The sequence below is a fragment of the Parus major genome, chromosome 4A, assembly GCF_001522545.3.
Source record: "Parus major isolate Abel chromosome 4A, Parus_major1.1, whole genome shotgun sequence".
Classification (NCBI taxonomy): domain Eukaryota; kingdom Metazoa; phylum Chordata; class Aves; order Passeriformes; family Paridae; genus Parus; species Parus major.
This window is the reverse complement of record NC_031772.1, coordinates 16,079,249-16,103,931: the sequence shown is the minus strand read 5'-3', so window position 1 is coordinate 16,103,931 and position 24,683 is coordinate 16,079,249. Positions and strand designations below refer to the sequence as shown.

At 40.6% G+C, this 24,683-nt stretch overlaps 1 protein-coding gene across 3 annotated transcripts; it reads right to left on the bottom strand.

Moving 5' to 3' along the window:
- Positions 1 to 7,748: 7,748 nt before the first annotated feature.
- CENPI (centromere protein I) lies at positions 7,749 to 24,565 on the bottom strand. Of its 3 annotated transcripts, XM_015626836.2 has the most exons (21): positions 24,432 to 24,564; positions 22,875 to 23,185; positions 22,064 to 22,201; positions 21,595 to 21,713; positions 20,452 to 20,559; positions 19,301 to 19,349; positions 18,934 to 18,980; positions 18,170 to 18,259; positions 16,615 to 16,743; positions 16,202 to 16,366; positions 15,841 to 15,961; positions 15,546 to 15,634; positions 15,119 to 15,236; positions 14,956 to 15,020; positions 14,369 to 14,454; positions 13,820 to 13,955; positions 12,941 to 13,065; positions 11,815 to 11,863; positions 11,425 to 11,658; positions 9,525 to 9,566; positions 7,749 to 8,735 (listed from the first exon to the last, which is right to left on the bottom strand). In XM_015626836.2, the coding sequence occupies exons 2-21, from the start codon at positions 23,071 to 23,073 to the stop codon at positions 8,604 to 8,606; spliced, it is 2,241 nt and encodes a 746-aa protein (XP_015482322.1). In that variant the 5' UTR covers positions 23,074 to 23,185; positions 24,432 to 24,564; the 3' UTR covers positions 7,749 to 8,603. The 3 variants fall into 3 exon arrangements, 2 of the variants coding, with proteins under 2 accessions (XP_015482322.1, XP_015482323.1); XR_002001706.2 differs by lacking the exons at positions 7,749 to 8,735; positions 9,525 to 9,566; positions 11,425 to 11,658 and adding an exon at positions 12,318 to 12,446 and having other exon boundaries at positions 11,849 to 11,863; positions 24,432 to 24,565; XM_015626837.2 differs by lacking the exons at positions 22,064 to 22,201; positions 22,875 to 23,185; positions 24,432 to 24,564 and having other exon boundaries at positions 21,587 to 21,707.
- Between the last annotated feature and the right edge of the window lie 118 nt (positions 24,566 to 24,683).

The window sequence follows — 24,683 nt, the reverse complement described above, 5'->3', positions numbered from 1 at the left end:
TCCCAATTTTTCTTAGAAAAGAAAAATAAGTAAAAGAAGGAGGCAGCTCTCCAGGCTGGGGAGATCTTTTAAATGTCAGGGTATCTTGTCTCAGCTCACAAGAAACAGAAGGATTTGAGCTGCTAGCTTGGATGAGGACATAGACACAGAGTTGGGATTTTGGTCCACAGAAAACACTTTACAGTTCTTCAGATCATTCCACCTAAGGATTTCAAACTGCTCAAGTCACCAAGTGATGTTATTTTCATATAACACAAAAAGAAAGAGAATTAAATTACTTGGTGAGAAAGAAGATTCAAATGTAATCTTAGCTCTGTGTTTTAAGCACAAGGCTGTCTCAGCCTTTCCATGGGAAAATTAAAACTTGGGAAATAAAATCTTCCTGGTCCTCGTCAGAGTGGTCTTTCATGAGTCTTAGCCCTTTTTTTTCCCCCAGAGCTGATAGACTAAATATGTTATTTTTCTGCTGACACAGTCATGTTACCCAGAAATATCAGTGGTGTTTGTAAACATTTTCCATTTTTATACATTTATTCCCCATCTCAGGTGCATCCCAAAATCCAGGTTCACTTGGCTCACTCAGACCCATCAAATGTAACAGCTTCACAACTCCACAACATTCCTGAAAAATCACTTCTGGCCAAGCCAGCAATGGAAATAAAAAGTGGCAAACTCTCTGCAGCATCACAAGGCTTCCTGTGGGTTCAAGGACAATGGTGCTGCACAGAGGGACAAGCACCCAGCAGGGTGGGGAGCCCACGACCTCCTTCCAGCCAGTTTGGGCACCTTACAGAGCAAAACTTTGATCCCACACCATGGGGATGTGAATGGATCAAAAGCTTTTCTAAGTCACCAATTTAAACATGGAGGTTTAAAACTCAAAATATAGTTGATCTTGTGTAAAACATGTTTGAGAGAGTCCTCAAGAAACCAGTGAGCTCCTTGTGATGGTACCAGCTAGAACCTGCAGCAGGTGGGTGACCAACCCTAAGTTCTCCCTTCATCCTAGACAGGTGCACCAGGAGTCAAGAGCAGAGCAGTGAGACACAAAACTCATGTAACTACACTGGAAGGAGATTTTAAAATAGAAACCTCCTTATAGTTGGTTCCAAAAGGAGCAACACTGAATACTTTGAGTACCAACCCAAGAATTACTTATTCACTCCACACCTTCTACTCTTAAAAGCTTCTTCAATAGCTTCTGCTTCCACAACAGCTGTACTGATGCAACAAAATCCCTCCTGGAAAGCTGTATTTAGACCAAAGAAAACAGATATGGATCAGAAGACAAAAATGAGCAGAGACTCTGCTGGGCTATTTTTGTGCACACACACAAATAATAAATCTTGGGTTAAATAAGGAGAGCGAGGGGGAAAATTACAGCAGAGTCTGGAAGGGCTGTCCAGGCAGTTCCAAAGACAGCATTTTCCAGAGAGACACGACCAAATCCGATAGCAGCATGTATCTGTCACCACCAGCATCTGTAAGGGACATGACAACATGGATAAACATATCAAATCAAGTTACACATGCACTCAGCACAGAAGCATGAACAGACAGCATGAACCACAAAAACAAGGTGCTTTGCAGTACAAGCATCCTAAATTATTGATTGTTTAAATGCAATAGAGAAAAAAAATCTCTTGTGTCAGTTTAGTTTAAATTATGAGGCGAACCAGAATGTCTGCTGGGAGGGTTGCTTCCAGGGCTGGGAACATCTTCCCAATACTTTCTGTTTTAAGGATATAATTAGGGCAAAAAAAGGAGGAATCCAGAACTCAAAGGGAACGAGGGGGACCAACTCGGATGTGTCATAATCGCAGTTTTCACATAAGCACTACAACTTTTTTAAGTGTATGGGAAGGTTTCTGAGATGAGAGGCTAAATTTGGTGTGCTATGAGTTCTGAAGAGAATTTAAGCCAAAAAAATCTCCCAAGGAACTCCAAGAGCTAAGCTTCCAGAAGATACACTTCATATATTCCCCTAATGAAACATTTCAGACTTTTTATGTTTTATGAAACAGCAAATACGCATCTTGTTAGGAAAACTAACAATGTCCACCTTCCCAACAGGGACATCTCAATATGCACAGTGCTAAATGCAGTGTACAATCATACAAGAGGTAAAAATTGGGACAGGTTTTATAAGGCTTGGACATAAAATTGGCATATATATAGAGAGAGAGAGACACACACTGACAGTATTTTTAGTTTGAAAGTTTTAAAAGCTAAGAAATAAGGGCTGTGTTTACTTTCAGCCTAAATTCTGTATTATTTTCTCCCTATACAAAGCCATTGTTATTAATCACTTGTAAGTTGGAATATCCATCACACTAATTATTCCTGTATTACCAGCCAAATAACAACATTACATAAAATTCTGGCTTTCACATTTTCAACATAAAACTTCAGGGCTCAATATAATTAAAGGCTATTATTTTTACATTTTTCTTCCCATAAGTTCCCACCAATTAACTTTATCTTCTAAAATAGTCCTTGTCACAGGGAATTGGTTCCCAAAACATGCAGCCTCTCTTCCCTCCTTTGAAGCATCACATCTCCTGAAAGAGCAAGTTCATCCCTCTGGTACAGAAGAGGAAGTATTGTAAGCATCCTTTGGAAACTTTGGTACATTCTTTCCCTTTCAGAGTAAAGCTCATATTTCTCCATTTATCCCAGTTAAAGTGTTTTAGAGAACAATGCTTTACCCAGCAGCAGAATGTAGACTTATCCTTGTTAACAGGAGGATACAGCAGACACCAAGAGCAGCACTTTCCCTAGAGCCATACACCCACAGTCCTTGTGGATCCATCTCCAGAAGAGGAGCTCAAAGAAAGGCTTGTGAGCCAGGACAAGGTCCCTTATGGCTTGAAAAAATTCAATTTCTCCCCAAGAGCCTACAAATCCCAATCTTCCTGAGACAGGGCTCCCTCACCCGGGTCTCATCCTAATTAAAGCATCAGAGAGGACTGGGTTCTCTCACAGCTGGCCACATCCAAACAGCTGTACCTGTTTTGATTCAGGATCATTGATCTCAGTGGTTGTGCTGCTCCTGCCGGGGGAGGGAAAGCCAGAGGAGCAGGTCATGCACAAAGGGACAGACCTGCCCATCAATTCCAGTACATTAGACAGGCCAGCAGGCTTGGGAGCAGAGCACAAAGAGCCCCTCTTCAACAAGAATTAACAAAACTAGAATTAGGGCCCTAAGAAAATTATTTAGTTGACTGGATATGGTACCATCCTGGGGGGCATTTTTGTTTGTTTTGTTTAAATAACTGATATCAAATAAATAAGTGTACCTCTTTTGCTAGCATCAATCAGCAGAAAAACCTTCCCAGAGCAGATTCTACCCTGCTGAAAACATTTAGAAAAGCAGCAGGGTACTTTCTAAACACATGGTACCTGGGGTGAGAGAGAAGAATGGGCAGAGAACTGATACAAGCAGACAGCTGCCATGCACTCAGAAACAGAATTAATCCCTCTCTTCATTTGTTCCCACACAGGCCTTGAAACAATTTCTTCAAAATGAGAAATAGAGTCTATAGGGGAGGAAGGAAATCTTTTCAGAGCAGCGAGTGCCAAAAGAAAGAGGGGCGCGTAACAAAAGAGTGTAAAAGAAGTTGGGGAAAGAGATGGAGAAAAAAAGAGAAAGGAGAAAATGGTAGAAGAGAAAGCAAAAGCATACAGGAGAGGAGGGCAAGGCACCCAAGGCAGATTTCAGGGGCTGTTTTGTTCCTCAAAAGCTGCCAACACGTTTACAATGTGCTCTCCATCCCCCTCCTTATTTACTGGATGGTGCACTCAAAGGAGCAGGAAAGCAATCCACAGGAGCTGCTGAAGATTCAGCTGGACACAGAACAGAGGTGCCCTAAGAGAAAGGAAACTGCTTAGTGATCCGTGCACAACAAACCATGATGGGGATGTTACAGGCCCAGAGACCCGAGAGAAAGGGCTGGGAGGAAACCTGCAGAGAGCAGCCTCTTCCTGCAGAGATGGAACTCACAGGCAGCACAGACACTGGAGCAGTGCAAGTCAGACTGCATGGGGATACAGCTGCACATAAAAATATATGTTCACAGCAGAAGCTTATCCCTGAATTCTTCAAAGGAAGAGCCCAAAGGATTTGGGCAGAGTGTAAAATCTGTTGCAATTTGCAGCCTAAACCCAGTGCCTGAAGCTCAGCCACGTTACAGTGACTTAAATATCCCATGACTGAGCCAGTGCTGGAACAGCCCATCCTGTGTCACGTTTCTGGCAGGTACCACAGCTTGCCTGATGCATGTTCACTCATTAAACTGCAGAATGGGATCACGCCTCAGCCTACAGATTTCTAAACACTGTCAAGGTTAAAATGGTATTTAGAGCCTGTGTAGGTACCTGCATCTTTCTCTTTTTTTCTTTTTGAAGATCAACTGTTTTGATTTCTACATTTGTGCAAGGGCAAGCCTGGAGATTAAAGCTTTTAAAAAAAAATCTTACCCTCTGTTATGCAGACTTTTTACTCCTACAAGACAGGAAGCTGAGAGGCAGAGAGGCATCTTCACAAAGGTACACACCTTGCAGAACATTATTTATGTACTTCAACACCTCCCTTGCCAACTATAATTACTTGAACAGGTCTAACAGATACATACAGTTCTCTCAGGAATCCTGTGCCCAAAACCACATCACCAAATGCTAAGGACATAAAAGGAATTCTTGGTCAAAAGCAAGGTTTGGTGGCATCCAGCCTTCATCAGACCACAATTGTTGCTTCCATTTTAAAAAGCAGAGCCATAATGAGGGAAACCCATTGATACAACATAAATCATCTTTCCTGGAAGAAAATACTTGAAGACTTTGTTCTTTCAAGATATTCATCATCCAGAGCAAGCTTTTTAACCAATCTCTGTTGTTTTTCATCCATGATGCATCCTCTGACTAAAAAGCACATAAAGAGCTCCCTCACACACTCTCTCAGGAGCCATGGAGCTACAAATCAGCCCAGTGTGTATTATTAATGACAAGTTATCAGAAGATCTAGGACAACAGCCAGCCTGGAGTTTCACTGTGCTGAGATTCTATAGAGAAAATGAACCCTTTGCCAGGTCAGATCCCACAGTTTCCCTTGTTCCTGTCTCCACTGTGCACAGATTTGTGATAAGCCATTTTGTCACAGCAGCCAGGAGGTGATTACCCTGCCCTAGAGGCCTTACAACTGAGCCTTGCCTAAAAGACAAAGGTAACCAAGTGAGGAGACACTGGGTAGAGACACAAAAATCTCAAACACTGTATAAAAAAAGGCAAAGTGAATTTTATTTTGCTAGCAGTTAAACATTATTAGAAGGGTTCAGGAGGACCCATATTGGCAGTTGTTAGAGCTGCAGTACAAGGCTCACAGATTCAATTTCCTGAGTGGTTACAGCTGTACCACCTTCTAAATCCTTGGGTCCTGATTTATTCATGGCATTAGGAATGCAAAATGCAAGCAGAGGGAAGTAGGCCAACAAAAGAATAGAAAGCAGGGATACAGAGGAACCAGTTTCTTCATTCCTGCTAAAAACAGGTTGAAATTATTAACTCTTTCAGAGCAGGCACTCTCTGAAAGGCTCTGATGCATAAAGATGCACAAATGAGTCTCCCACCACAAACCAGAAATTATAAACAGAAACACAAAGCAAACATGGCTCCAGAAGAATTTGGATTAACTCTAGCCCAAGGCATTTGGATTTTCTGATGCATCATGTTCACTGTGTCTGACAGGGAGGGGTTAATGGCTTTGGTTGTGTGAACTGGGGACCAGATGTTCAGCTGGTACAACTCAACACAGATCCATTAGAAATTAGTGGAGCAGTGGCTGCTTACCCCAGACAGGATTCTGGCCCAGTACTTTGAAATCCTGTTTATTACCCACTTAGAGATTTCTCCAAAGGAAAGGCCTCACTTTTTCAAATCAGCTAAAAAGCTACTAGAAACACCAGAGGATGCAGTTAAAATGAAATGGCCACTGCCATGGCCTGTATATGATACTACAAAACCCCTAAATCAAAAGCTTGTAGAAGCCTTGTGACAAATAATACCCCAGCACAGTTGTTTCTGCTATGATTTCATAGTGTCCACCTACCTTACAATGGGTTGAAACAGTCATGAGAGGTAAATCACTCATTTGTCACTTACCAGGAAATGGATGGGTCTTCATTACGTCCATTTTAGTCCTCAGACAGAGCAGCTGTGGTCAGCCAGGTCTTTGAGCACATGCTTTTCACAGAAAATGGTCTGCAAAATTTGCTGTGATGACTCAAATGCAAAGAGCGATCAGGGGAAAAAAGATAAGAAAAGTGAAAAGGTACAGTGGCACATTCCTCCCTAAAGGGGCCATTCTTCCACTCAAGTGCAATGCTACTCAGATAGTTAGAGGGGAAAAAAGAGAAAAAAATGTCCAAATGTCAAAAAAGACAAGAGTTATCACAGCATAAAGTGGCTAGAAATAATCTCTAGAGGCCAATAATCCAATAATACCAGGCACATTTTTGCTGCATGGGATGGATTTTAGACAGGCAGCTTGTCCAACAACCAAAAAACAAAACAAAAAATCCCACAAAAAAACAAAAAAAAAGTTTCAAAAAAAACACCCACAAAAAAAGTAACAACCTCACCACCCCAACACATTAAAATCATGTTATCTGTCCTGTTGCTGTAGTTCTGCACCTCCAAGTGCCCAGCCTGTGTACTTGAATGTCAAAACTGTGCACAGTCTGCCTAAATACTTTCACAATCCAGGGTATAATAAAGTCTTGTGATGCTGCACGTCTTCCATAACATGATTCTGTGCTTTCTCAACCAAACACCCACCCCAAGGGAAAACTGATGTCAGGGACCAGTAACTGTAAAACATTCACTATATCCCAAAGGATTCTGCTATAAGCTCCTTTAAATACATTTACATAATCACACTCTTAAGAACCCAGGCATGTTTCACATGTGAAGTGAAGCTTCTGGCAGCACCTCCAGTCTGACAGGAATGCACCTTCCACAAACTCCAAACAGCACCTAGCCAACAGGAAGCCTTTTCTCCCTGGCTAATGCTTCTTTTAGATGTTCTGCCCCTGCTCCTTTCCCTGCTGAACGAGGCTGCCATGCACACATCTGTCAGTGGCCCCAGGGAATCACTCCAGCCTTGTACAGAGTCCCAGTGTGGATGTACAAGTCTGGTCAGCGTCTGAAGACACCTGCATGGTGTAAGGACAAAAGCTAAGGGTTAAGGTATCCCTAGGGACTGCAGTACACAGCCTCTCCAGCATAAGTGGACATAACATTTCCAACTTCTTTTTGAAGGCAGTTTCACAGAAAAATTATAGAACTCGTTATATGTTAGGGCCATGTCTTGAAGCATATCCAGTTGGAGGATTTTTTAATATGTGGAGTTTCTTCTGTTGAAAAAATATAATTAGGGTTTTGAAGATCTGTTTTTCTTGACAAAAATTAGCAAGCAGCACTTATACTACTTGGGATAACACATATGAATGAGAAGGGCAATACTTTAGGCATATTAACCAGATGTACTTGAGCTGAGAACAGTGGTACTCAACCAGTCTGATTCTGAAGGGATGAAGAAAACAAACATCTTGAGTGGCTCCAGAGTTGCTCTCAGGACTGATTCCTTTACAGAATCAAAGTACAGATTCACAATGTAAAATTCAGTATAATCTAACCCAACTCTCAAGTGCTTACAACCTTTTTTTACAGCAGAAAAATAAAGTTCATTTAGATTTTGGAAACATCAGTTCAGCTTCTCTCAGCTTTTACTCAGACTTGAAATGAAATGACAGAAGATACATTTTGTAAAAGTTTTTTTCAAAATGACACATTAGAAATATTTTACAGAAAATAAATTATACATATATATGCAAATAATATACAACACCTACAGAGCTGCAAACACAAAAAGGAAAAGTTACATTTGCATTTGTCAATATAGAAAATGGTGAGCTGGTGGCAACACTGTACAAGTGCTCAAATCAATAAACCATCAAGTGAACACCAAATTTTCCAGCTGTTCTAGGAGATCATTATAACCAAAGTTTGCATGAAAACTGTTCTGTAGGCCTCAAAATGAAAATTAATTTCAGGAAAGCCAGCTTGGCCAGCCTGTTAAAAGTCATATGGGGTACAACAGGGGATTGGGAAACTCACATTGCTCCAATCCAACACAGCACCCCTGAAAGGCTGATTACCGGCTGCTAAGGAAAGCAGGTCAGGAGTGAACATTACTTATAAATGAAGCACCACTGCTCACTGCAGTTTTGAGATGGAAAATGTTTGTTTCTCAATCAAAACAGATACTCCAACAGAGGAACACTAGAGTGAAAGAGGTGGATGTTACATAACTTAGCTCACCAGCTTCAGACCAGGAAGTTTAACTGGGACAAGAGGGGGTTCGGTGTTAGTGAACCAAGCCAGCCTCAACATCTGTGTCTTCACTTTCATAAGAGAGATGTCAGTACAAAAGTGCAGGTTAGAGTAATTGCTCTGTTTCTCTCCTCTGAGGAAGGAAGAATTAGTGACAGAGTCCTTTACAGTCTGCTAGTCTGCTCCAGATGACAGAGTTCCAGCGAGTCCCAGGGTCACGCTTCCACATTCCCTGCTTTGCTGCGAGCGGCCTGGGAAACACGACTGATGCTGCTCTCAATAAAGACCTTCAGCCCCTTCAAACCTTGGGAATAGAGATACTCCAGATACCAGTCCCACTTCTTCCCCTGTAAACCAGAAAGAAGAGTCAGATGAGCAGAACAAAGCTTTACCTTAAGCCAATTTGAAAAGGTCTGCAAACTTTGCCATCCTGTGGGATAACATCCACATGTTGTGTGACATCTGTAAATACCCACAGGTCTACAGGGTCACCTGCTGTCCCCAAAGGCCCACAATTACACATTCTTAGACTGAATCATGATCTTTCTTTAATACTGAAAGAGTTTTATAAATCCCAGTCCTAAAAAGAACAGTCTATTGGATCAACAGCGAATATGTCAGGAACTAAATGAACATGGATATTAAAGCCTTCCTTCCATCACTAGGGGTGATGCCTCCAGATCAGCTCTGAAGTACACTGTGACACAGGAAAGGAAACCAAGTGCCACTGTATTTGCTCAGTGGAGGATTCCTGTTCAAAGCTGTAACAAAGTTACACATCTGTCTCAGAAAGATAATATGAAGCAGAATTTGTATTATCAATGAACTTTAAGTGCATCAAGAATGTAACTTTTTCTGGAGCTGCAGAGAACAACAGCCCTGTCCTGACATTGCACTGACTCATGGAGGAAATTCATAAAATCTCACATCACTCGCCACAGATACATAACTTCTCAAGTGCTGATGTCCTCTTGTTTGGCCCTGTTAAAAAATTGAATCAAAGCCTACAGCTGGAATTTTTCCCCTTCCAGAATTTTTCTACAGCATTTGTGAGTTTGGTGAATGTTATAATCTCATTCTCTTCAACACAGCTACTGAAAATTGCCTGCTTTATTTACCAAAACAAGAAATCTTACCTTAATTAATTTGAAGTTTAAGGTGGTATCATCAGGAGAAACCTTAAGGAAAGGGAATAAAACAATATCAAGTCAGATAAAAAGTATGTCCAGGGTTGCTGGGTCTCTGCTAAGTCCTCTCCTAAAGCAGGAATTGTAGGCATGCAAAGAAATTTAGGCATTTTTAATCCTGCTTTAGAGGGGGCTTCCAGCATCATACTCTGTGCATAAGTGGCAAGGTAACATCTGGACCCTCTTGCCCTGTACTGCAGCATTACAGGATAGCAACAGGAATATGCACAGGTATCTTGACCATTGTCTCTCTACAGTGTGAAAGTTTTATTTTCAAAACAATAGAAATTCACAACAATGAGAAAGAGCAAGAAGAGAGAACTGACACTGAGAGCAGTGCTTGTGTTCCCCCAGCGCTGCAGAGCAGTGCCCTCTGCTGCCCAGCACCGCTGAGGAAAACGTGCCCCTGCAGCTCAACATCATTTCCTCCTGCTGTAAAACACATTTGTCATACCTGCTAAGCAAAATTTCTCCTAGTTCTACAGTAGGAAGAGAATGCAAGAATTCCCCACCAGAAGGTTTTGGGTGTTTTTTAAGTGATTTTGAGGTTGGGTGCTTTTTGGTTGTGTTATGGTTGTTGGTTTGTAGTCTGGGATTTTTTTCTAAATGTGCAAAACCTACAAAGAAGAATTAGGAACCTGTGTCAGGAAGAGTTTGGGTTGGATAGTAGGAAAAGGTTCTTCCCCCACTGAAGGTGACTGGGCAATGGGATAGGCTCCCCAGGGAAGCGGTGACAGCACCAAGCCAGACAGAATGCAAAAAGTGTCTGGAAAACACTCCCAAGCACAGGATGAGATTTTTGGGATTTCTCCTCTGCAGAGGCAGGAGTTGGACTTGATGATTTTTGTGGGTTCCTTCCACTGCAGAATATTCCATGATTCTAGGTAGCCCAGAACAAAAATTATGTGGACAAAAGAGATAAGAAATATACAACTCATTTCCTTGGTCTAACCAAACCAAAATAGATTCCTTGAGCAAAGACAAAACCTGAGTTTAATCAGCAGTAAGACACAAACTAGCTTGATTCAAGACACTGAGCACATAAAGGCAAATTTGTCAAGTGTTCCTAAGCAGAATTCTTTGCTTCAGCTTCTCAGGTGCCCCTTGCTTCATTCCAGGAGTCACACCTATTGCCTCGAGCCTGCCAGTGTTTCTCACAACAAACTGGCATCTTTGTCCTTGGACAGCCTACCAAACCTGGTTTCTTGGAGATGCACACACATCTTGGAGCAATAACAGCTCTGGCAAACTGCTCCCTCCCTCAGCAGCTGCACTGAAAACATGATAAGACCCATAGTTCAAGAGAACTCCTGGCAGAACTCACACCAGCCAAGACAACACAGCTCCATGTTATCTTGCTTCTGTTCTTGAAGCAGCTACTTGGATTTATATTTTAATAAGCAAAAAAAGCTACCATGAGAGGCAGAAAGCACTGCTAACAAATTCTGCCATGAATTGCTGTATATAATTTAACCATGTATTTCTTGACTTTCTAGAGTTTAAATATTTAGATCACTCTGCCTATTTTGTGGGGCAGAAAGCACCTTTGGTAAGCTTTTACAGAAGTGTCATTTATTTCATTAATTAGCAATTTTAGTTCTAGCTCAAAATTGTCATAAGTACAAATTCACATCTAAAACAGCTACATTCATACATTCAACTGCTTTCATCCCACACAGAGTAAGACTTTTTAAATTGTGCCATTAATCTGACAAACACAGAATGCTACAGCAGCTTTTGAAAGATGCCTCTTTCAGTCAGCCAGGACACAGAGACACTTCTCTAGAGAAGCAGTCAAGACAGAACATCTGGTGCCATGAAAGATCCAAATCTTGGCCCACACCATTACCTGCTGCAAGAATTGAACAGAGTAGCCCGTCAAGGCCGGATGATAGACAATGTTAAAGCTGTTTTTTATTTCCTTCACTGCAGTTTTACTCAGCAGCTTATCATCCATACGAAGTCCTTGAGAATGAATGTCCTTCTGGAATGCACTGGATGTCCACAGACAGCCCACCATAGCTATTATGTACTTGTTGTACTCTTGGTATGTCTGGTTACTGAACTTGAACTGCAGTATTTTCTGAGGGGGAAAAAGAAAAATCAATAAATAACATCCTCAAAGCAGCTGTGTGCTCCCTCCAGTCTTTAAAAGATGGCCACTAGTACGTCTCCCCTGCATTCAACCCAATTCCTTGCTAAAATCTGTTCTAGGACATAACAGATGTGTCCACAATACCTTTTTATTCAGCTCATTTTCTTTTGCAGCCACCAAGTTGGTTCGATACCTGAAAAAAAAAAAAAAAGAAAGAGAAAGTTAGGGGCCTATAAATTTTTACTATACACCTGTGTTGAAAAACATTGGAAGAATTTATCAAGAAAACTTATTTCCACCATGAGAAAGATCATCAAACTTTGTTAGTGAAAGAGAGGCATGATAAAGAATTCAAAGGGACTTTATCACTTGGCAGAGTAGGAACATATCTAATAATGTTAGTCTCTTAAATGATTCACACATGACCAGTTTTGCCTGGGACAGTCACCTTCATAGAGGCAACACACAAGAATGGACATTCAGCCTTAAAATCAGCAGAGAAATGCAGTGTGTTTTTAAGAAGGGAGACTTTCATTCACTAAGCAAAGAAACAGAAGCCACTGGAAGTAATGCAGCTTGACAGTTGTTCTATATAATAAGCACTAGCTCTTCTTATTTCCTAGAGACCTTCCTGTCATGTTAATTACCCTGAAGATTCCTTAGAGGAAAAGCCACATGGAGAGCCCTGCACCAGCTGTCAGCTATTGACCACTCTTCTCCTCAGATGCAGCCACTGGAACTAACAAGGCTAAGAAGTGTAGCCTTGGTGGTGGATCCTGCAGAGCAATAAACAGTGCTGTCTTTGGCCTTGCCACCAGCACAAGGCAGTCCCAAATTCCTGGAGTTTGGAGGTGGAAGAAGTCCTTCCTGCTCAGCACATGACAGAATTTGTAAGGAAAAGCTCAAGTGTAGTAGCCAAAGTACAGGACTGAGAAGCTGTGTAGTTACTATTGTTAACTCCAGCTGGCTGACTTTAGTTCCCTCAAAACAATATGGGAACTTCTTCCTTCACATATCAAAGATATGCAAATAATACCAGGAAAGAGGTCAGAATCCTGCTGTTTTGGATAACAGACTGAAAAAAAAAAAAAAAAAAGAGGAGGAACTACAGCTATAAAATCATTTATCATGAAAGCTGGACACAAGAGGAATTTTTACCTCTGCCTTGCACAGCAAGAAGTATATCCCAGGTTTTTACAACAAAGTCCTTTCATTTCCAAAAGACTGAGAGAAGACAAGGAGTCCCTGCAGCCCACACCTGTTGTAGTACCTGTACATAATGTAGCAGAGCTGATTCAAGTTGACAGAATCCATGCTGAGCAGTGCTGGGTAGAAAACCCCAGCAGGAGGCATTATCAGCAAAGGCAGGTTGTACTTCAGGTACATGTCACACACCTGCAGAAATGAAGCACATCCAGGCTGATTATTACTGCCAAAGTAATGATTATTACAAACTTCCAAGGATGTAAGAGCAACAGAGAGCATGACACTGAATTCCAGCCAGATCCATCAACTTCATCCAAAAGGGAAGGCCAGGATGTCTTATGCAAGTGCTGTTACCCATTAATTTTGTGCATTTTTAATGGACAATTCAGTTACAAACAGATCCCAGGACTATCACTGTTTTTTCAGCTATTCCCAACCTAAATTGTAGGAGCTGTTGCTGTTACAGCATGGCTGGAGTTCACAGTAAGCACAACTACAGAGAGGACATGAGGAAGCTGGAGAATAGACTTAAGGCCATTTGATGCTGTTTGATTGCCTATAGCACAAACTAGAAAAAAAACCCCACATTTTTAAGGAAACATTTAAGGAAAAAAAACAAGATATGTAGTTTGAAATTGAACTAATCACTGTTCTTTTCTTTAAGTCAACATTAAAAAAGCAGGTTACGCCCTACTGTTACTTCTCCCTCCTCAGTTCACCTCTGAATTAAGAGCAACCACTTTCTAGCAGCATATTTAGTTCTGCCTGTAGATGCAAGAATAGCAGCTTTCACCTGTACATCTACCAAGTATTTGGAATATTCTTGCATTTGATCAAAAAGTTCTGTAAACTAGAATGAGGAAGATGTTTTATGCTTTAGCTTAAAAATACAAACAGCCTTAGGAGTACTTGAAACAAAAGACAAAATGACTGGGATACACACAGTCTCATAGAAATCCAGAATGAAGTACATCAAGAATGTGGAATTGTTTTCCAAGCGCAGTGCAACAGTAGAGATCCATCCCACAAAGTGGACCAGTTCAGCCACCACATTCACTAGTCCAGAGAGGGTGGTGTTCCTGCAGCAATGACATGGCACAACATTACAGATAAGTCTTTGCAAACAGCAACATGGAAAATAATAAAACAAAATTAAAGTTTATGCTTTTGTCCCATCAAATACTCAACAACAGACACTTGTTCTTCAATACAGCCAGTAACACATTGTTATCAGCACCATTATAAACACCCAGATATCAGCATTACCAGATTTTGAATTCTGGACACTTCAATTTCCAGTGTCAGCAGAAATGCTTCTAAAGAAAGACAAAGAACAGTTCTGAAAAGGTAGCTTACAATATAGCAGAATCATAACAGCATTATTAACTTTCTGGTTGGTCTTTATGCTGGGTGTTAGGGCTACAACATAGATCTAAATACACCAGTGAGAAATGCACAGAACATGGTTTGCATTCTTTAAAGTCAAACTTACAAAGAAGAAAACTCCAAATCCACTTGAATCACATTGCAATTTAACCAGTTCTGCAACAGCTGTTTCAGGCTCTCAAGAACACTGCACTGCAATAGGCAAAAAGAAATCAGGTTGATGACAATTTATGCAAGCAAATAATCCCAAACAACGAATGCCTTGAGAATTGGGATATCCAAGGAAAGGTACCAGGAGTGTCCCAAGAGCAGTGACATAGTTGCACAACCCCTAGAACTGAATGTATGTGTTGTATATAGCATTTCTGGAGAATGTGAATTTCAAGTAGTGAAAAAACACCAAAAAAACAGTTTTAGCAAGTAGTTAAATTTGTTAATTAAACTATTGTGTTGTGTGCTATCAGTTCTTTTTATCTCTGGTGCCCCAGCTTAATTCCAGTCAAAAAAAGGAAGATCTCTTAAAGGCATCAATTTCCTAAAGAAGTTAAACTGTAAGTATATATTTTATCCTGTTTGGGCACAGACTTCTCAAAAGGATGTTTCCTATACAATCCCTCAGACTGCTACACGTAACACAAGTACAGATAGGAGTATAAACTAGAAGTAAACAGCCATTATATTAATTTAAATTACCTTAAAGTAAATAGATGATGTGAAAAAGAGCTGTGCCAGGGGATCATAGAGATATGACTTAAGGTCTGAAAAAAATGAGAAAGCAATAGGATATCAGTGCACAAATTCTATGCCCTGAGATAGCCCCACAGTCCAAGTCACCCAAAGGATCTGCAGCACATACCAGAGGAACTGCTGAGGGGGATCCAACTCACAAGTTTGAGGATTTCTGAGCGGCAGCAGATACCATCCCAGAGAGGAAGGGTCTTATAAAGGAACTCTTCACAGGCAGAAAATCCCTCCTGCAAAGCAGAAGAGAAGCATTCAAAAATTCATCTGACTGCACCTTGCCACACTCGCATCATGCTGGAGAAGGGAAGAGACTTACACCTACTTCCAGCCATACTTACCAGGACATTCAAATTATTGTTCTTAGGTTATTTTTCCTGCAGAAAACAAGGCCATTTCCAAAATATTGACTTGCCAAACATAAAGGCATTTTTATCACTTGAGTCACTGTCTCAGAAATACTACAGGAAACAGATAAGTGCCAGAAGTTCTTTAAGGGAAGACTTTGTGAAACCCTTGGCTTCCACAAAACATGCACTTACCTGCAACAAACATTCTGCCTTGTAGATAGTTTCCAGGAAGCTCCTGAATTCTTCTTCATGTGGTTTATCAACCACACACCAGGTGCATTCTGAACAGGAGAGAACACTGTAGTTGAATATGAGCACAGCAAGAACAAGCACAATGAGAAACCAAATTCAGTTCTCCTTCAGTAGCTGTTTTAACACTCTATGGTTATCTCTGTAAATCTGAATAGCAAAGTACCATTAATGAAAAGTGAAAAGCCTCAGACACCCTTTAGCTCCCTACCTCACAAGATAATACTGAAGTTCCTACCTTCCTGGAGCATCTGGCCCATCCAATAGTAGAGCCTCAGGTAAATAGATTCATCTTTCACACAATTCATGTAGTGAAGCAATAAGGGGTTTGTTAGCACTGAGCCCATCTGGGAAGGAAACTGCAAGAAAAAAAGAAAATAAAGAATTATTCAGTATTTACGTCAATAAACTGCCAGAGAATCTCATGTCCAATCTTTTTACCAGCAACAAGACCATTCCCAGGACTCATTCACCATCCTCAGTTAGGACTAGATGCTCTCTTAGAATTAGATAGCCCACACACTACTCACATATAAACAGGGCATAGAGGAACATCCTTTGATCTCCCAAAAATTCACCAAGACCTTTCTGAAACTCACCTCTAGATGGTGGATATTTTGTAGGAGCTGAGGGAAGGTCTGCAACTGCTCCACTGGAAAAGACCTGCTTGTACTGTACAAATAAATGCTGTTCTCTTCCCCTTCCTCTTCTAAATTATTTGTGTTTGTACTGGTTGCAGGTATAACCAACTGGGCATTCCATTTCTGTAGAAAGGAAAAACAAATTACTCAGATTCCAATGCAATTGGCTGTACTCATGAACTGTGTTCCCAGAAAGACCAATTTTACAAAAAAGGTCTCCATGCTTTCATTATAATTGACTGTTGCATTTCTCTATAATTACTCCCCCCTTTTCTGTGCCAAAATAAAGCCAGACTCCCATTATTTGCCAATACTCATAATGAAAACCGTGACTTGGCACCTTCTAGGTGTGACTTAGGCCCATAACGTACCCTTTTTCGTGACTGAGGTTGGGATGTGCCTAAAAACACTGCCTGGGACAGGGGAGAGGTTCCCTGGTTTCTTTGCCTTACTGCAGTGATTGCTGCTTTCCATGGGCCCTCTGAACTCTTGAAGTAACTCTGGAAACAGAAATCAGACATCCATGCAAGAAGCCAAGCTAAGACAAAGCAACAGAAAGATCAGTTTCTGCTCTGACAAACATCAACACAGTCATATAGAGACACTTGATAGATTTTTCACAGCACAGAACTTTCTCTCATCATTCCTTAGTTTCATCACTTTTGGTCAACAATTCAACAGTTAGGCTTTTATTTCCTTTGGAACAATGTCCCCCTTTTCAGAAGGGGTCTCCAACACTTCTATTTTATAATTTTAATTCAAACCAATCATCAATTCATATATTAAATCTGAAGTATACATTAAAATTAAACATGACCAAGGTATGCTCATGCAGTTAATAAAAGAATTTCCTGAATTCAGCATCAGTGACACTCACATAATATAACAATTCTATGAGTAACCAAATAAACTAACGTAGATATTACCACAGAAAGTTGGAAAAGCTAACACCTTTTCTGCACAAAAAAGAAATAAATTTGACATTTCAATGCCGATCAGTCTTTAAACTCTAATCAAGTGCCAACCATCACAAAAGTATTCAGATTGTCTTGGACCTAGTTAATCAAGCTTTTAGTACACAACATAGTGTGCTCATAAAGACAGTTGAAGAAATATTTGGGATCTAGTTCCTAGTAATTTACTGCACTTCTGTGCATGTTAAAAAATGTAAATTCTCCAACAGACGACTGTGCAGCACAATGTAGAGTATAAATTTAGAGAATATAAATACACAAGCAGATTGAAATAAAGCAAATTTTATAGAAACTCAACTTGCCTGCAAATAAATTAAATGTCTGTTCTAAAAAACCAACAAAAATCTCAAACTTTTAAGTCTATCCCACTGAAAGAAAATTTTGTTGCAGCAGCAACAAAGAGCACCAGCTGCTCTTTTCTCTTATATATCTGGCTCTGGTACATGTTTCTACTTGGTCAAAGGGCTGAGCATACACACCTCTCTTATGCCTCTCTAAAAGGGTAGTAATTTTTTACTCTTCCTTGCATCTCTGACAAATCAGTTTCCTACATTTTTTAACTGCTTTCTTCTCTCTCCAAGTATAGAGCTCCACTGTCATTTGTACTTGACAATGGCAGCAATTAGAACAATACCTTGACAAATTAGACAGTTTGTTTCCTGCAGAACTTAATACTGTGTGAAACAAGTCAAACCCAGCAGGAACACCAAAAGAAGGATTAAAGTAATCTTCAAAAAACAAAGGTAGATGTCATTCCTTACCAAATCATCTCATTGTACTGAAGAGGAAACAAACATAAGGCAAGGAATCCTCATCTAAACCTGATTTTATTCAGTTTAAATAAGAAATAGAATTAATCTTCACTAGTAAATCTGTTACAGTTTAAATAGAAAGCTCCATACAAATACTGTAGTAAATCCTGGTTCTAAACTGCTTAAATCTAATTCCTTACCTTCATTTTCCCAGAAAGGGTTATGGTCACCTGCTCTGGGCAGAAAAGTTTGTAAAGTGATAGCAGAGCTTGTAGATGAGACTGCATTCCCTGTCAAAATAACAGAACAAGAGGGAAAACACGTGGGGTATGTTTTTAATATAGAAACTGAATGCTGTATTTTAAAAGCAAAAAACCCCAGTGATCAGTAAAAGCTAAAATTCTAGAGCTACACATGACCAAGTAAACACAGATAAACAACAGTGAAAGTGACAGAAACAACAAAAACTGGGACAATAAATAACTATAGGAAGAACTCTGAAGATCTTTCTGTAATCAAAACTGATAAAAGGGAATTTAACAATCAAAGTGATAATAAATAGTCTTCTGCTGTCTAAAAAACGTGTTATTATAGCAATGCTTTTTTCTTTTAAAAAAGGGAGCATGGTCCTCTACAATCTCACATTTTTCACTTGAAAAAGGAAGATTAATAGAAAATTAAAGACTAATAAATAAATCAAGCTGCCCCTTGCTTCAGAGATTTCACCATACCTGGTCACCAAACACTGAGCTTTGCATATATCACTGCATGTGCTCACAAAACACACATGAAAATTAGAGATGCATGTCCAAGAGAGAAACTTTGATGCTACAAAGACTAAAACCTACAATTCCAAGTCCATCCGCTCTTCTCCACTCTGTAAGGACATTAGTCTTACAAAGTTAGATTTTTAACCACATTATTAACCACAGTTCAAACTCTACAACATCTGATATAAACTCACCATTTTTGCTTGGAGGTCAAGCAGACTCCTAATCCGAAAAGGCTTGACTGGAAAAACAATTAAGAATATAAAGGATTTTAAAAATACCGTATCAGACATTTAAGCAAAAGTTATATAAGTAACATTTTTATTATATAAAGTAATGAAAAAGCAAGCAGAACCAGTAATCCTTATTTCTAGGGTAATATATAGGTTTCCAATTCAGCAAGTGTTACACAAAGTTTGCCTGAACCACCACTAATTCTTCCTTGCATTAAAAGCACAATATTGGTTAATCATTGTATCAGCTATATTGGAAAAAAAAGGCAGTACCAGCAAACAGGATCAGAAATAAAATGGTATTTCAGCTGACACAGATAAGACTCACCATTTTCTTTCCTGGTCAGCAGGTAGAGCAGGTGGCAGACGTAGGGGCACTGCAAAGCAAAGGCAGCCATGAGCTCTCCTGCTGCTGCAGACACACAGCCAGGACACGCAAAAAAGCAGCACAAGAGAAAGCTCCATGTATCAGCTTCATTTAAAACTTCATCATTGCACTATGAGCAGTCCTGACAGTAACCAAGCTTTTTAATTAACTTGGATAATTTCTTTTGCAACATTATCTAGAAATTACAAGAGTCAGCAGTGAAAGTGCTTTTGAAAATTACATTTTCTAAAGGAAAGACACCTTTGAACCAGTATACTTTTTTAGAGCTTTTAACTGCAGCTGAGGCTGTAAAGGGTCTTAAATTAGTTTCAAGCCAACTCTGGTGCACTTTCCAGCTGACCCATCATGCCTGAAAAAGCAATTTTAAACATTAAGAAGTTAAATCCAGTTTTATGGAAAGATTATAACTAAAGTTAATATAAAACCATTAAAAACATTACAAGAAATATAACTCAGAACTTTGGGAATTTGTTTTAACTAGAAAATATCTTAAACTGAAAGAATATTAACAAACTCATACCTAACATGATTGCCAAGATCATTTTAGTATGCACTGATTTCAAACGCTTCAAAATTCCTAGATTTTACAGTTGCCATATGGCAGAAATTGCCTGAATGCATGCTGTCTTTTAAGCTATATTTCAAATTAATTAAGTAGAACAGTAATTAGTTTCTTACCTTAAATAAACATTGCTCTAAAATGTTTTTTTCTTTTTGCCCAAAGTACAAGTCAGTTTCTGCTCAAGAGCAGGAGACTTTACCTGCTGATGTCTGACAATCCCAGAGACCACTGTTACTCTTGGGAATTTAGACAGAATAAATGGTCACACTCTCTGTGATACAGCATAGCAATTCTTGGATACATGTTTAAGCAAACAGACCACAACAATCTTACTGTACTTGGCTGTTTATGGATCTGAATTACCCAGCAGTCTTATAATGCAAAGAGAAAATGAAAAAGGAAATCCAGACATCAGAAAATGGTCTCTAATCAACACCTACTCCAGACTAATTCTAGCATTAATATGCATACTACTAATGAACACTTAGGTTTATTTTGTCAGCTCCATATGTTCTTCAGCTCTCCTTACCATCTTCTCATCTTGCAGGAAGGAGAAGAAGAAACCATAGAGGGCATGAAGTTGTTCCTTGTGATCAATGAAGTCAAACACTGTGATCAGCCACTTTAAAAAAAGCAGCTGCAGACAGGAAAAAGAAACAAAAAAAACACATTACATCAAGTGATGGGCAAAAGCAAGGCAGAGGAAACAGAAGTCAGCTCAAGACACAATCAGTAAGGATACACATTCTCAAGGATAACCAGAGAGCTACAGACAAACAGTTCTGGGGTAATTTAGATGCAGAAAGGGATTGACCAGGTAAACAACTAGCCCCATCATTGTTGTTGTCAACTGGGTTTTGGTTTCCACAACCATGGGACCCTATTTGTGTTATCAGTGGTGATTGAGAGAGAGGGAATCCAATAAATGGGACACATGTGGGCTCAGCCTGGAGAAAAGGAGGCTCAGGGGGGGACCTTCTCACTCTTTACAACTCCCTGAAAGAAAGCTGAAATGAGGCAAGTGCCAGCCTCTTCTCCTAAGTATGAAAGTGATAAGACAAGACACAAGTAATAAGTTCTGCCAGTGAGGCTGAGATTGGTTAACAGGAGAAATTTCATCACTGTCAAGCGCTGGAACAGACTACCCAGGGTAGTGGCTGAATCAGCGCTCCTGGAGGGATTTAGAAGATGTGCAGCTGTAGATCCTGGGGACATGGTTGGCTTAGCAGCATTAGGTTAATGGTTGGATCCTGTGGTCTTCTTCTCCAACCTAAATGGTTCTATCACATAAATCTTTGAGCAGACCATGAGAACGTAAAAAGACTCTTTTCCTAATGTTAAGTCATGTTGCCACAACCAAGGTGCACATAACCTAAGGGACACCTCATGCAGCAGAAGTATTTCACAATGTTTGTGGAGACACCGTTCTTGAGGAGTTGAAAGATAAAAGACAAGCAGGAACCAAATCTCCACTGACACTTTTAACATGTTCCTTGGTTCCCATTGCCATTCCAGCAATGGGCATCTCTGCCAGTCTTATTAAATGACGGTACCTTGGCATTTAAAATGTATCCTGTACATTAAAACCTCAGGATTTTTGACTCCTCAAAATAACATGTTCTTATGGTTCCAGTGCAGAAGCAATAACTACTGTAAACACTTACTAAGTTACCTGGATGTTGCCTGAGCATTTGCTGACACAGAGCCAAGACACAGCTGTAACCACAGAACTTTCTGGTATCACTGAGGCAGGAATCAGGCTCTTCAATAAACGAGTATTCACTGTATCAGCTGGAAAAAAAACAACTTCAAATGAGATAGTGCTCATGTACCAGGTTCTTCAATATTGTTTTGCAGCTTAATTTGCAGCAAAATTACCTCTGGACAAAATGATTCAGAGCTTCCTTGCTCAAATAACAGCGTATAAGGACTTACAAGAATTTATTAAGGACTTGCCTATACCTCCAAATGATGACAAATAATTCAGTGCAGCTTAACAAAAGAAAATGGAGACAATACCAAAGCATGTCAGAAAAAATAATTTTATGCTACAGTACTGTAAACACATTATCTCAGCAGATTTGATTTGAGGGGAAAGGCACATTCCCAGAAGATACACCAGCAGTATAGAAATGCTGTACCAAATTTGCCACTGAGTGCCACGTTCAGCAATATCTCGAATCCTTCAGGGGGCAGCCCTTGTTCCAGGGCAGTGCTTTCCACTGCATTCAAGTGCTTCTGCAGAACACTGTTCTTCTTCAGTGCAACACGGTCTTGAACTAGGAAAAACAAATAGTACAAGCACAGGATGAAACTTCTGAACAGAAATTAACTTTAAAGCTTCTCTGAACTGTCCCTGCACATCTTCTTGACATTTTAAAATTAAGTAACAAAGCAGAAAAACTTCTAAGACATTAAAGAAACATTACATAGCTCAGGGGTTAAAGAGGGAAAACAGAAGTAAAATTATTCTAAAATTATTAATATTTTAATAAGAAATATGTAGAGAGACTTTTTACAAGAGCATGTAGTGACAGGACAAGAGAAATGGCTTCAAACTGAAGGAGGTTTAGATGGGGTACTGGGATAAAATTGTTTACTGTGAGGGTGATGAGGCTCTGGCACAGACTGCCCAGAAGAAGCAGAGGCTGCCCCATCCCTGAAAGTGTTCAAGGCCAGGCTGGATAGGGCCCTGAGCAACTTGATCTACTGGAGGGTGTCCCTGCCCATGGCAGGGATGTTTGGTGCCTCCAATCCAAACCATTCTATGCTATTCCCTTTTCTTTATATAGCAGTAACACAAAACTTCTATGACACTAAACAAATAATACATAGCTCAAGCATTAAAGAGGGGAAACAGATATAAACTCGGATTTTTGTGTGTTTTTTTTTTTTAATTAAGAATGTAGTTATCTTCTCAATCCTAAATAGCCACCCTAAAAATGCTCTTACCTTTCTCCAAGTAGCTCAAAGCTTGCTCTAGAGATCCTTCCTGGCTATCGTATTTCTGATCATTAATAGATTGCTGATTCTGCAAACTTTTTTCAGAGTCAATTCTCCCTCCTTTTCGCCATGCAGAGAGATCAGTTTGGCTTTTATGATGACCTTGCAGAGACTGCCTTGGGGCCTTGGACCTCTGCCTTCGCTGCATCTTTTCAGACTCACAGCTGAGAATGGAGAATTTTACTCATTTGTCATGTGAGAGCCAATCCTTCATTAGGCAAGAAAAGAGATCAGCTAACAAATGTCAGAGAACTGGTTCCCTGCAAGGAAAAGAAACATTTGTTTTCTTAACAAGCAGATTTTAAATTTAGAAGAAATAATTTAGAGATGATTGCTCCCCAAAAGATCAGAGAAAATCCTCAAAGATGCACAGACAACAGTGTATCAAAACTCTCATCTCACATTAAAAAACAAAAAAAAAAACCCAAGTAAAAGTTAACACAAGCTCCTTTCAAGTTAAACATTATCTGATACAATCTCATATAGCATTTTGATTAAAAAATCAACATAGCCAGAAAGTTAACAAAACACAACCAAGTTTTCTTCTGAGTTAATTCTGTACACTATTATTTTCTGTAGTTGTATTGTGTATGCCAATACAAACAGTCAACAAGTCATGATTCTCTGCAAGGTTACATACAGATGGTAGAGGATCATAGCAACACTTTTCTTCCTATTTCACAAAAATTAGATTTTTCCGCAGCCCTCCTACTAACCAGCTTGGATTAGAAAAATTAAGAAATTTTGATAAGCTTCCAAATGAGGCACAAGAGCTACCAACAGTGCCAAACTGCACAGCAGTGGGTGAAATACAGGCACAAAAAGTGGCATTTTCTCTTCAACATGCTGGAGAGATCAACGTTTTACCCACAAAATCAGAAAATTTGCTACAATTTCCTGAACATGGTAGTGTGCACCCCTGTCCCTGGATTGCTGGGACCTATTTCCTGACACAAAACAGAATGACTTTCAATTCATATCCCTCTCCATCTCTCACTTCCTTATGAAGTTAGAACCATCACTATTTCCCTATAGGTTTGTTTGTCACTTTCCCGTGCATCAAAGCTCAGTGACCACAGTCTGGAGTACAGCAACAGCTTTCTCTCAGCTCCCTCAACACCTTCTCCACATGTGTTTTGATTTCTTTTGTCCTGTACTTCTACCAGAAAGGTTTGGTGAAGAGGAGAGCAGCTGGAAGGGCAGTTCTGGCTGACAGCGAGCCCAGCCCTGCGCAGCCCCTCAGAAAAGAGGAATGTGGCACCAGCGCTCCTCACCCTCTTCCCCAGCACCCCCTTCCCCAGCAGCCGCCACCGCGACTGCCCCAGGGCCACCCGGAGCATCCCGAGGGGACAGAGGAGGCCAGGCCTTCCCGGCCCAGCCCAGCCGAGCGGCCCCGGGGTCCTCAGAGCGGCGGTGGGGTCCCCTGGCCCTCAGTGGGGAGCCGAGCGGGGGGAAGGGGGGAGTCACTGACCACCCCCTCCCACGACCACTGACCCGGCCACTCACCATTCCAGGGCCAAGTCTCCTGCTGCCCTGAGCACTGATCACCCCTCCACACGGCCACTGACCACTCAGCAGCCGCCTCCCGCCAGCTCCAACCGTCCCTACATTCAAACCCCGCCGCCACCGCCCCGCGCATGCGCAATGACCGCAGCCGCACCTCAGCACCGCCCCTGCCCGGCGCGTTTCCTCCCAGTCGCGCATGCGCAGAGCAGCCTCAGCGCCCTGTGGGTCTCAATGACAGCGGCGCTTCCGCCC

What these genes read in the sequence shown, in the direction of transcription:
- CENPI (XM_015626836.2), bottom strand. Translation starts at nt 23,073, where the DNA reads ATGCAGCGAAGGCAGAGGTCCAAGGCCCCAAGGCAGTCTCTGCAAGGT. An exon ending in TTCTGGATTTCTATGAGACT is followed by an intron (nt 13,066 to 13,819) that starts GTGTGTATCCCA and finishes TCATTTCTGCAG; the next exon opens with GTGTGTGACATGTACCTGAA. An exon ending in AAAATGAGCTGAATAAAAAG is followed by an intron (nt 11,659 to 11,814) that starts GTATTGTGGACA and finishes TTTCCCCCTCAG; the next exon opens with AAAATACTGCAGTTCAAGTT.